The 13,582-nt window shown below is 42.0% G+C and overlaps 1 protein-coding gene across 4 annotated transcripts in view; it reads right to left on the bottom strand.

Annotated features, from left to right (window-relative positions):
• Positions 1-1,484: 1,484 nt before the first annotated feature.
• LOC124006380 (endothelin-converting enzyme-like 1) overlaps positions 1,485-13,582 on the bottom strand; it is a 60,125-nt gene continuing 48,027 nt past the window's right edge. For 3 of the 4 annotated variants that reach the window (XM_046316368.1, XM_046316367.1, XM_046316365.1), the window contains exons 8-18: positions 11,505-11,603; positions 9,822-9,896; positions 7,529-7,632; positions 6,815-6,873; positions 6,330-6,381; positions 5,371-5,438; positions 4,889-5,013; positions 4,727-4,792; positions 4,250-4,345; positions 4,060-4,136; positions 1,485-3,947 (exon numbers count right to left, since the gene is read on the bottom strand). In XM_046316368.1, coding sequence (XP_046172324.1) covers positions 3,848-3,947; positions 4,060-4,136; positions 4,250-4,345; positions 4,727-4,792; positions 4,889-5,013; positions 5,371-5,438; positions 6,330-6,381; positions 6,815-6,873; positions 7,529-7,632; positions 9,822-9,896; positions 11,505-11,603 — 921 coding nt within the window. In that variant the 3' untranslated portion in view covers positions 1,485-3,847. The remainder of the gene's footprint in view (positions 3,948-4,059; positions 4,137-4,249; positions 4,346-4,726; positions 4,793-4,888; positions 5,014-5,370; positions 5,439-6,329; positions 6,382-6,814; positions 6,874-7,528; positions 7,633-9,821; positions 9,897-11,504; positions 11,604-13,582) is intronic. The other variant, XR_006833770.1, reaches the window with a different exon arrangement.

Consider the following 13,582-nt stretch of genomic DNA (forward strand, 5'->3'; position numbering starts at 1 on the left):
CAGAACCACCAGAGTGGGAGAGATGGAGATCCACCATGCAATGCTGGGAGACCAAGAGCAAGCTGGCTTGCATCGCAAGTGGATACAAACCTGGTGGGACATATACGCTAACACATTTACACACACAACAAGATGTGCAAGACACACAAACACAACTACTGGACCAAGTTACATGGAGAAACCAGCCCCTCACAGTGATCCCATTTATTTATTTAAAACATTGAACACCAAGAAATATGAGCGAGCACGAGCAGCCACATATATGAGATAGCAGCCACATATATGAGACAGCAGCCACATATATGAGATAGCAGCCACATATATGAGATAGCAGCCACATATATGAGACAGCAGCCACATATATGAGATAGCAGCCACATATATGAGATAGCAGCCACATATATGAGATAGCAGCCACATATATGAGACAGCAGCCACATATATGAGATAGCAGCCACATATATGAGATAGCAGCCACATATATGAGACAGCAGCCACATATATGAGACAGCAGCCACATATATGAGACAGCAGCCACATATATGAGACAGCAGTCACATATATGAGACAGCAGCCACATATATATATGAGACAGCAGCCACATATATGAGACAGCAGCCACATATATGAGACAGCAGCCACATATATGAGACAGCAGCCACATATATGAGACAGCAGCCACATATATGAGACAGCAGCCACATATATGAGACAGCAGCCACATATATGAGACAGCCACATATATGAGACAGCAGCCACATATATATATATATGAGACAGCAGCCACATATATATATATGAGACAGCAGCCACATATATGAGACAGCAGCCACATATATGAGACAGCAGCCACATATATGAGACAGCAGCCACATATATGAGACAGCAGCCACATATATGAGACAGCAGCCACATATATGAGACAGCAGCCACATATATGAGACAGCAGCCACATATATGAGACAGCAGCCACATATATGAGACAGCAGCCACATATATGAGATAGCAGCCACATATATATATATGAGACAGTAGCCACATATATATATATGAGACAGCAGCCACATATATGAGACAGCAGCCACATATATGAGACAGCAGCCACATATATGAGACAGCAGCCACATATATGAGACAGCAGCCACATATATGAGACAGCAGCCACATATATGAGACAGCAGCCACATATATATATATATGAGACAGCAGCCACATATATATATATGAGACAGCAGCCACATATATGAGACAGCAGCCACATATATGAGACAGCAGCCACATATATGAGACAGCAGCCACATATATGAGACAGCAGCCACATATATGAGACAGCAGCCACATATATGAGACAGCAGCCACATATATGAGACAGCAGCCACATATATGAGACAGCAGCCACATATATGAGACAGCAGCCACATATATGAGATAGCAGCCACATATATATATATATGAGACAGTAGCCACATATATATATATGAGACAGCAGCCACATATATGAGACAGCAGCCACATATATGAGACAGCAGCCACATATATGAGACAGCAGCCACATATATGAGACAGCAGCCACATATATGAGACAGCAGCCACATATATGAGACAGCAGCCACATATATGAGATAGCAGCCACATATATGAGACAGCAGCCACATATATGAGACAGCAGCCACATATATGAGACAGCAGCCACATATATGAGATAGCAGCCACATATATGAGACAGCAGCCACATATATGAGACAGCAGCCACATATATGAGATAGCAGCCACATATATATATATGAGACAGTAGCCACATATATATATATATATATGAGACAGCAGCCACATATATGAGACAGCAGCCACATATATGAGACAGCAGCCACATATATGAGACAGCAGCCACATATATGAGACAGCAGCCACATATATGAGACAGCAGCCACATATATGAGACAGCAGCCACATATATGAGATAGCAGCCACATATATGAGACAGCAGCCACATATATGAGACAGCAGCCACATATATGAGACAGCAGCCACATATATGAGATAGCAGCCACATATATGAGACAGCAGCCACATATATGAGACAGCAGCCACATATATGAGACAGCAGCCACATATATGAGACAGCAGCCACATATATGAGATAGCAGCCACATATATGAGACAGCAGCCAAATATATGAGACAGCAGCCACATATATGACATGGCAGCTGAATGCTGAGAACTGTGTGTGATGTCATCTTTTTATCTCAGTCTTAACTGTAAAGCTGGTTTTGAACATGCTGTTTTCAGAAAAAGAACTGTACAATTATAACTTATACATAGATTGTCCTTAATTTTAGATTCTTTATACAAAATTATAATATATTTTTTATATCACTGTACAAATGTGTTTTCTTTTTTTTCTCTGTCTTGACTGGAGTCACAGTTTGTGTGTACAGCATGAAGATGATTTGTTATGACCGTGGAATATCAGTCGTATTGATCCTTCCTTTGAAAGCTTCTTGGCTATGCAGACCAGGCCAGGGGCATTCATCAGAGTTCATCAGCGAGAGTATGTGCTGTATCAAGGAAGGCCCCGGAGTTAACATAATCCAATAGGAAGGGCTCCGAGTCCATAATGTCAAATCGAAATGACTCTCAGTTGAAGTTGTCCAATAGGATAGATGAAGTTGTTCAACAGGACCATGTTTTCATCTTAGAAACACAGTCTTCTTGATAAAGAATCTATACTCTAGGGTGTGACAGTGAGACATGGGCTTGTGAGGAGTTTGGAGTATCCGGTGCATCGAGAAGCATAGTTCACCATGATGTACACTAAGGTAGGAGTAGAGGGGTTAAGGGTTTAGACGGACTAATCCATGATGTTCCATCACTATTCTTTGGCACATTGGCCGCTGGACACACACTTAGCTACAAATCCTGAGCAAAAGGTCACTATGGATTCCACTCTCATTAGAAAAGGGACCTTCAAAACCGTACAAACACACACATACTCACAGTAACACCATTCCAATGATGTCCACAAGGCCAAGGCCAGACAAGAAACAACAGTCAAGACGAACAAGGACTCCACAGTGGAGACCACTTCTTTGTTCAGCCACTTGAGGGCAGCATGGCAGCACGGTGTCCACTATTTACCTCATAGAAAAGACTCACAAAAACATTGGCAACACACTGATCCCCGTGAGTACAGTCCATACTGGCCACTGTCATTCAGGCAGTACAATCCCTATTCCCAATCCCTTCTACACAAACTTCTTGATAACACCAACTCTGAACCTGTTGCATTAAATTGATTTAATAACACTTGACTACTGTCAAAAGTGATTCAAATAATTATAATGAATTAACATCACACAACTCAAAACCAAAAAGGTAATCCCATCTGTTGTAAAAAATAGATGTATACTACAAATATATAATTAAATGATATGCTTAAATGAGTGTTTGACTTTTAAATAGGTACAGGTACTCAAATAGGTGCAGGTACTCATGTTGGTGTAAGAGCTCCACAATACTTTGAGCTAATATTCTATAAGAGAATCAGGAGCTCAAGCAGTAGAAAATTTGAGGTGCCGGTACTCTGCTCTGGGGAGCTCCTGCCCAAGTCAAGCACTGGATGTCTACATGAGTAGACAGTGAAGTGATCATGGTTTTGCCTGGTGGTGATGACATTATTTGCTTGCAAATTCTGTGATAATAGGAAAAGGTAGTCCCAGGATTGAGATGGAAGTAAAAGTGAAACTGAACATAATGTCTGATAGGTTGGTTAGAAGAGTTTAGTTCAGGTCACAGGTAAGTTCTAGTTGTTGGTGGGTGGTGAAGTTCAGAGGTCAGTGTTGAGGAGTCACCATACAGAACATTTGTCGACAGGGTGCATGGGGGAACCCTTTGGACAGTGGAACACTCGGGCAAACTCATCAAACTGGGACACGCTGCCAATCACCCTGCAGAGGTAGAGGGGATAGAGAGAGAACGGTCCAATCGGAGAGGGGAGTCATATTAGGTATGGCCTGTGATAGGCTGATGCACATCAGGGAAGTGAGGAAGTGTATGTACCTGTAATGTTCTGGTGCGTGCTTGTCAGTCAGTAGCTGCAGGTATATGGACTGAGACCGTCTCTTCATACACCAGTTCTAATAGGAGAGAGGAGACAGCAGTAAAGACCATAAAAATATCATCTTTACTACAACTAAAAATAAAAAGATTCCCAAGACTAACAACAGTCTGTACATAGTTGTTTGTGTACCTGTGCGAAGGCGATGAAGAGTAGTTGTTCATGTGTGTATTTGAGTCCAGGGAGAGGTCTTTCTGGACCATGTTCTCTGATCCACTTCTGATATGCCTGGAGAGTGGGAGAGAGTGTAACAGAGGATTGGAGAGATGGATGGAGAGAGCGATATATGAGATTTGAGACCTGGGCTTACAAACATACTGTAGCTTGTCATTAGTCCACAGAGATAGTGATTGAGGGCTCTATTTAATCTGTAACACTGAAGAGGATTCTGCTATATAAATGTAATATATAAATGTTAAGGTCATTTCCGATCTAGCCGACATGCATCGTTTACCGTGAATGCAGTCTTCGCTAGAGCAGGAACATTTCTTTAAAATGTAAATCACGCTGTAAATCTGATCTTCCGTGATGCTGATTGAATAGAGCCCTGACAGATGGTAATCAATATTGATTGACAGCTAGCACAGCCTATTGGATGATTTCACTCACAAAGTAAGACAGTTTAAGGCCTCCCATATCTGCTATATTCTCCCCCAGAGTCAGACGGCCATTCACCTACAGACACACAGGGGAAAGATACCATTGCAACTCCCATTACAGGTGTGTGTGAGTGTCTAGTAAGCAGTGTAACAAGGTATGCTATGCACCCACCCGCTGGTTGTAGACCGTGAAGTTGTCGTAGAGTTTGACGATGCACTCTGCTTTCTTCTGAAACTTCTTGTATGACTCCTCCGTCCACCACTGCTTCAGGTTGCCATAGCGATCATACTGGCCCCCTAAGAGAAAGATTACATTATTTAGCATGGTGGTCACTATTCAGCCATGCTGCAAGGTACAGTTGTTGGCTATAACCTTTTACTCTCTTAAGTCATTTGACTGATTTCATTGGTTGGGTTAAGGGGAGGCGGGACTTCCATACCTTGCAGCATGGTCTGATAGTGACGACCCACTTAGATGGGGGGCAAGAGGCTTGAGTTAGGATGACCAATGTGGACAAAAGACATGAACCCCTTATTCAGAACTGATATTACACTGACATTACAGTTTTACTACTGTTAGGCTATCACTGGTCATGCCCCATTGGATTTAACATTTTTCTAGGACACGGGTAAGACAAAGAAGCGTTCTCTCACCCCAGTCATCATATCCATGTGTCAGCTCATGACCAATGATGGCTCCTATTCCTCCATAGTTCAGAGATCTAGAGGGATAAGGGAGAGAGGGGATGAGCTACTAATCACTTAGCACATGAGGACAACAGCTTAATGTATTTATAATAACACAAACTGAAACTTTTGATCAGCCTGCAGTTCTAACCCCTGTCCTGAAGGGGACAGTATAATGTTACATGAATCATAATCTGACCCATTGAAATCATACCTAACTCTGTTAATAACTGAATAGAGGGAGAGTTCTGGCCACCTCTCCTTGACCTGGGTGGGTGTAGTCTGGCAGACCATGCAGATGGAGACTGATGCGATGCAGGGACTGCCAGAGGCCTGCGGCTATCCACATGACCAAGTCTGAAAATGACTTTCTGACAGGACGTCGATACCCTGCTGAGAGTTGCCCTCCAAACCTGAATAAACTAACTGGCTGAGTGAGGCTTCATTACCTGGGGCCTGATAGCAGCGCTGGACTAGCCTCAGTCTTCATGGCAGGTTAGGGCTACTGCAGTAATAACTCCAGGGAAAGCTACCACGATCACGCACACACATCTAATATCATATTCCATTCATCAGTATGCATGGGTGGATGCAGCGGTCGTTTATGTGGAGTGGTAGTGATCACTTCTAATGGAATAAGTATGTGAATAAATAATACCGTGCTGTGGGCGTTCAGGGTTGCAGTATAGCTGTGATTGTGTTCTGATCATTAAGGGAGAGGAGAATGGTTTGGAGGTAGAATACGAAAGGTAATGTAAGGGGAAAGTAATGGTGTATAGGGATTGTCCTGGACAACTACAGTACAGCGGGTGCAGACTTTTATTCCAGCGTAGTAGGCTACTAACTAACACACTTGAAACAACCAATCGATGTCTTGATTAGCAGTTGATTAGTTGAATGACTTTGAAATGTTCAGTTGTACTCACTGTGGAAACTCGGGGTCGTACAGCGTGGGCTGAAGGATTCCAGCGGGAAATACTACAAGTAAAGAAAGAGATGAGAGCAGAAGATAAAGAGTCGGGTAGATAGAGGGAGAGAAAGGGAGGGAGGGAGAGAGGTAGGGTAAAAAATGAGCTCTTGTGGCTGATGGCTGTGTTTGTCTGGCTCTCTCTGTCCTCTGCTGCCTGCTCTGTAACTCACCATTGATTTTTCTGTGAGGTAAATTTGATCCACGAGGCAGACGCAGACACCAATAGAGGCCAACATTGGTGGACAAGTGAGGGGAGATGACAAAGTGTGTGTGGGGCAGAGGAAAGTGAGGGGGGCCGGTGTAAGTAAGTGAATGCAGAATACGTGGGTTAGGGCGTGTGGGTGCCTCATCACATGGATGGACCAGAAAGAAGAAGAGGGAGTGTGTTATCTTGAATATACTGAGAGCATTGCTGTGCATTGGGATCACACACTGACTCACCCATTTGATTCTTGTTTGGGAGATAGTAGGCATTGAGGGCCTGAGGGGGAAGGAGCCACCTGAGAGGGAAACAGCCAATCAGGGGTTTATTAATCCTACATTCACTAAACATCTTCAAACAACAAGAGACACAGACCCTTCTCAAGTGTCACAGGCAATTTATCTCAAAACCTGAGATATTTTAAGGTGAAATCATTCAATATTTTGTCCAATATTGAGAGTTCCTGTCTGCACAAGAAAACAGTCCATCATAATCTTTTTAAATCCAGACACATTGATTTGTGGAAATTTCCCAAATGAATAACTTTGAAATTCAGAGATGCCCCTGTTCTGGTGGGAAAGACAAATGGCCCTACGGCAGCGGAGAGATGGGGACACGGATGGAGGCACGAGGACATGTTCTCTGCAGAGGGAGATAAGAATCATGAAAGGAGTGTATTTGTGATAAAGGAGGAAGACATGATTTGGCAGTACAGGGTGGAGGGCTTCAGCTTGTTTGGACACAAAATCCGTTTTGAGTTCTGTCCTAGGAGCACATTTTAAACAGTCACACAAAAGACAAGCTTATGGTATCTTCAATCACTTCTATTACTCTTGTCATAAAATGTCATGTTTTGTGTCAAGAGGTGCATATCATTTTGAATCTGTGTGTAGTTGTGTTTAGTTGTGTTATTGTGACATTGAACATCTGGAGCAGTTGAAAGCATCACTCACGCAGTCTTGTCCACCTGCTTGTGGATCTTCTTGACAGACATCTTGATGTTGAACTTGATGCTGTTGAGGATGTTTTTGAAATAGGTATTTTCATCCACATCAAACTGGATAACAAATAACAGGGATGGAGAGAGAGTCAATAAGAGCAATAGGGGGAGAGAGAGTATGTCTGTGAGGGAGTAAAAGTTTGACATTTTTTAATGTTCTTTTTAGGGGGTGGATCAGCTTTAATATTGCGGATAGATTGCCACTTCCATCAATGTAATTGTCTACATCATTTCCAGTCCCCCATATATTTTGGGGATAAATATATATTTATATACAGTACTGTGCAAAAGTTTTAGGCAGGTGTGAACATGCTGTAAAGTAAGAATGCTTTCAAAAATAGACATGTTAATAGATTATATTTATCAATTGAGTAAATGCAAAGTGAGTGAACAGAAGAAAAATCTAAATCCATATTTGGTGTGACCACCGTTTGCCTTCAAAACAGCATAAATTATTGTAGGTACACTTGCACAAAGTCAGGGATTTGTAGGCATATAGTCAGGTGTATGATTAAACAATTATACCAAACAGGTGCTAATGATCATCAATTCAATATGTAGGTTGAAACAATCATTAACTTAAACAGAAACAGCTGTGTAGGAGTTATAAAACTGGGTGAGGAACAGCCAAACTCAGCTAACAAGGTGAGGTTGCTGAAGACTGTTTACTGTCAAAAGTCATACACCTTGGCAAGACTGAGCACAGCAACAAGACACAAGGTAGTTCTACTGCATCAGCAAGGTCTCTCCCAGGCAGAAATGTCAAGGCAGACAGGGGTTCCAGATGTGCTGTCCAGGCTCTTTTGAAGAAGCACAAAGAAACGGGCAACGTTGAGGACCGTAGACACAGTGGTCGGCCAAGGAAACTTACTGCAGCAGATGAAAGACACATCGTGCTTACTTTCCTTTGCAATCGGGAGATGTCCAGCAGTGCCATCAGCTCAGAATTGGCAGAAAACAGTGGGACCCTGGTACACCCATCTACTGTCCAGAGAAGTCTGGTCAGAAGTGGCCTTCATGGAAGTCTTGCGGCCAAAAAGCCTTACCTCCGACGTGGAAACAAGGCCAAGTGACTCAACTATGCATGAAAACACAGGAACTGGGGTGCAGAAAATGGCAGCAGGTGCATCGGACTGATGAGTCAAAATGTGAAATATTCGGCTGTAGCAGAAGGCAGTTTGTTCGCCAAAGGGCTGGAGAGGGATACACAAATGAGTGTCTGCAGGCAACAGTGAAGCATAGTGGAAGTTCCGTACAAGTTTGGGGCTGCATTTCTGCAAATGGAGTTGGGGATTTGGTCAGAATGAATGGTCTCCTCAATGCTGAGAAGTACAGGCAGATACTTATCCATCATGCAATACCATCAGGGAGGCATCTGATTGGCCCCTAATTTATTCTGCAGCATGACAATGACCCCAAACATACAGCGAAAGTTATTAAGAACTATCTTCAGCGTAAAGAAGAACAAGTAGTCCTGGAAGTGATGGTATGGCCCCCACAGAGCCCTGATCTCAACATCATCGAGTCTGTCTGGGATACATGAAGAGAGAGAAGCACCTGAGGCTGCCTAAGTCCACAGAGGAAATGTGGTTAGTTCTCCAAGATGTTTGGGCCAACCTACCTGCGGAGTTCCTTCAAAAATTGTGTGCAAGTGTATATAGACGAATTGATGTTGTTATGAAGGCAAAGGGTGGTCACACCAAGTATGGATTTGATGTAGATTTTTCTTCTGTTAGCTCACTTTGCATTTTGTTAATTGATAAATATAAACTATTAACATTTATGTTTTTTAAAGCATTCTTTCTCAGCATTTTTTCACACCTGCCTAAAACTTTGGCACAGTACTGTATATACATACATACACAAACCTACATACATATATATATATATATAAAAACATGCATACATATACACACATACATACATATACATACATATATATAAACATGCATACATATACACACATACATACATATATATATAAACATGCATACATATACACACATACATACATATACACATATTTTTAGAATATGCCTTCCTTTATTATTCCCCAAACCCTACCACCCCTCCCCCAACTGGAGTAAACTATTAAACAATAACACTTAGGCTTCTACTTCCTACTTACATACTATACACATTTTACAGACACAATCTATTTTACAATGGTTTGTTTTTAGTTTTGGCCTTCCTCTATTTCAGTTTGATTTCTATTTGCCATTTCACAAAAGTAAAAGTTGTCTCACCCCGTACTCCTGGTCTATGAGCTCTGGTTTGAGGAGGAAGTCTGGATAGCCTGTCATCACCATCATATGCTGCAGCTGAGAGAGGGAAGGGAGAAAAGGGTCAGAGAAAAAAGAGGGGAGAGAAAGAGAGAGTGAAAGAGAAGAGGGGGAGTGAAAAATAGACTGCAAATATTTAGCTGCCTTATCCTTCATAGACCACACACACATGAGCAGACTGTTATAACGGGATTATACTGGAGACCGGTTTGTTTCAGCACGTGCTCTAAAAGGATCAAGACTTTATATTCTGAAATTATTAGACAACATTCTCAGATAGGGATTTAATAAACCATTATTAGACAACATTCTCAGATAGGGATTTATTAAACCAGTATTAGACAACATTCTCAGATAGGGATTTAATAAACCAGTATTAGACAACATTCTCAGATAGGGATTTAATAAACCATTATTAGACAACATTCTCAGATAGGGATTTAATAAACCATTATTAGACAACATTCTCAGATAGGGTTTTATTAAACCAGTATTAGACAACATTCTCAGATAGGGATTTAATAAACCAGTATTAGACAACATTCTCAGATAGGGATTTAATAAACCAGTATTAGACAACATTCTCAGATAGGGATTTAATAAACCAGTATTAGACAACATTCTCAGATAGGGATTTAATAAACCAGTATTAGACAACATTCTCAGATAGGGATTTAATAAACCAGTATTAGACAACATTCTCAGATAGGGATTTAATAAACCAGTATTAGACAACATTCTCAGATAGGGATTTAATAAACCAGTATTAGACAACATTCTCAGATAGGGATTTAATAAACCAGTATTAGACAACATTCTCAGATAGGGATTTAATAAACCAGTATTAGACAACATTCTCAGATAGGGATTTAATAAACCAGTATTAGACAACATTCTCAGATAGGGATTTAATAAAAACCAGTATTAGACAACATTCTCAGATAGGGATTTAATAAACCAGTATTAGACAACATTCTCAGATAGGGATTTAATAAACCAGTATTAGACAACATTCTCAGATAGGGATTTAATAAACCAGTATTAGACAACATTCTCAGATAGGGATTTAATAAACCAGTATTAGACAACATTCTCAGATAGGGATTTAATAAACAGTATTAGACAACATTCTCAGATAGGGATTTAATAAACAGTATTAGACAACATTCTCAGATAGGGATTTAATAAACAGTATTAGACAACATTCTCAGATAGGGATTTAATAAACCAGTATTAGACAACATTCTCAGATAGGGATTTAATAAACCAGTATTAGACAACATTCTCAGATAGGGATTTAATAAACCAGTATTAGACAACATTCTCAGATAGGGATTTAATAAACAGTATTAGACAACATTCTCAGATAGGGATTTAATAAACCAGTATTAGACAACATTCTCAGATAGGGATTTAATAAACCAGTATTAGACAACATTCTCAGATAGGGATTTAATAAACAGTATTAGACAACATTCTCAGATAGGGATTTAATAAACCAGTATTAGACAACATTCTCAGATAGGGATTTAATAAACAGTATTAGACTGATCCAGAATAAAATAACCCCTGCTTTCATCCTAAATGGTAATACAGCAGGCCTACAGTATATTTTTGGTTATATATAAGGTAGTGTGGAATCCTGACCTTGGCCCTGGCTGCCTCCTTGGTCACCTCATCCATCCAGTCCAGCTCTTGCAGCCGGAGGTCCAATGAGTGCTTTATGTCCTCTACCAGCTCCTGTACCTGTGGGAAGATAATATGGGTTGGAGGTTAGAGGTCAGTTGTCAAAAGGTTCCATTGGGAGTGGGCCAGAGAGAAAGCTATATTGTGTAACACCCAATGCCAAATAGACCCTTCGCCCCCCTGCTCCTGCCCCTAGGCACTTTTCATAGATCTGAAACTGAAAGGATGGTTTAGCTGTCATATGTAGGAAATTCCAACATAAAGTGCCTATGGCTAGGTTCTGGGGTTGAGGCTAGGTTGGCATTGAACACAACAGAGGGGGAGAGAGGGGTGAGACAGAAGGAGGAATAGAGGATGAAGAGCTTAAATAAAGAGAAAGGTCAGAGGGGTTAGAGATGCCATTGGAAACCACATCCCCTAGAATGAAGAAGACAATATATAGAGGCAGACTAGAAAAGAGAGGGTTAAGGTGTGACGATGGAGAGAGAGAGAGACATTTTCAAATCTACTTCACCAAACAATTACAGAAAGTAACAAAGAAAGAGAGACAGTCAGAGACAGAGGGACAGAGATAGAAGCCGCCCTACGTTGGCCCTGCTGTGAGGAGAGATGAATAAATAGAGAGACAGAGATAGAAGCTGCCCTACGTTGGCCCTGCTGTGAGGAGAGATGAATAAATAGAGAGACAGAGATAGAAGCTGCCCTACGTTGGCCCTGCTGTGAGGAGAGATGAATAAATAGAGAGACAGAGATAGAAGCTGCCCTACGTTGGCCCTGCTGTGAGGAGAGATGAATAAATAGAGAGACAGAGATAGAAGCTGCCCTACGTTGGCCCTGCTGTGAGGAGAGATGTAGAAACAGAAGGACAGAGATAGAAGCTGCCCTACGTTGGCCCTGCTGTGAGGAGAGATGAATAAATAGAGAGACAGAGATAGAAGCTGCCCTACGTTGGCCCTGCTGTGAGGAGAGATGAATAAATAGAGAGACAGAGATAGAAGCTGCCCTACGTTGGCCCTGCTGTGAGGAGAGATGAATAAATAGAGAGACAGAGATAGAAGCTGCCCTACGTTGGCCCTGCTGTGAGGAGAGATGTAGAAACAGAAGGACAGAGATAGAAGCTGCCCTACGTTGGCCCTGCTGTGAGGAGAGATGAATAAATAGAGAGACAGAGATAGAAGCTGCCCTACGTTGGCCCTGCTGTGAGGAGAGATGAATAAATAGAGAGACAGAGATAGAAGCTGCCCTACGTTGGCCCTGCTGTGAGGAGAGATGAATAAATAGAGAGACAGAGATAGAAGCTGCCCTACGTTGGCCCTGCTGTGAGGAGAGATGAATAAATAGAGAGACAGAGATAGAAGCTGCCCTACGTTGGCCCTGCTGTGAGGAGAGATGAATAAATAGAAGACAGAGATAGAAGCTGCCCTACGTTGGCCCTGCTGTGAGGAGAGATGAATAAATAGAAGGACAGAGATAGAAGCTGCCCTACGTTGGCCCTGCTGTGAGGAGAGATGTAGAAACAGAAGGACAGAGATAGAAGCTGCCCTACGTTGGCCCTGCTGTGAGGAGAGATGAATAAATAGAGAGACAGAGATAGAAGCTGCCCTACGTTGGCCCTGCTGTGAGGAGAGATGTAGAAACAGAAGGACAGAGATAGAAGCTGCCCTACGTTGGCCCTGCTGTGAGGAGAGATGTAGAAACAGAAGGACAGAGATAGAAGCTGCCCTACGTTGGCCTTGCTGTGAGGAGAGATGAATAAATAGAGAGACAGAGATAGAAGCTGCCCTACGTTGGCCCTGCTGTGAGGAGAGATGAATAAATAGAGAGACAGAGATAGAAGCTGCCCTACGTTGGCCCTGCTGTGAGGAGAGATGTAGAAACAGAAGGACAGAGATAGAAGCTGCCCTACGTTGGCCTTGCTGTGAGGAGAGATGAATAAATAGAGAGACAGAGATAGAAGCTGCCCTACTTGGCCCTGCTGTGAGGAGAGATGAATAAATAGAGAGACAGAGATAGAAGCTGCCCTACGTTGGCCCTGCTGT

This window comes from Oncorhynchus gorbuscha, linkage group LG19 (assembly GCF_021184085.1).
Source record: "Oncorhynchus gorbuscha isolate QuinsamMale2020 ecotype Even-year linkage group LG19, OgorEven_v1.0, whole genome shotgun sequence".
Taxonomy (NCBI): domain Eukaryota; kingdom Metazoa; phylum Chordata; class Actinopteri; order Salmoniformes; family Salmonidae; genus Oncorhynchus; species Oncorhynchus gorbuscha.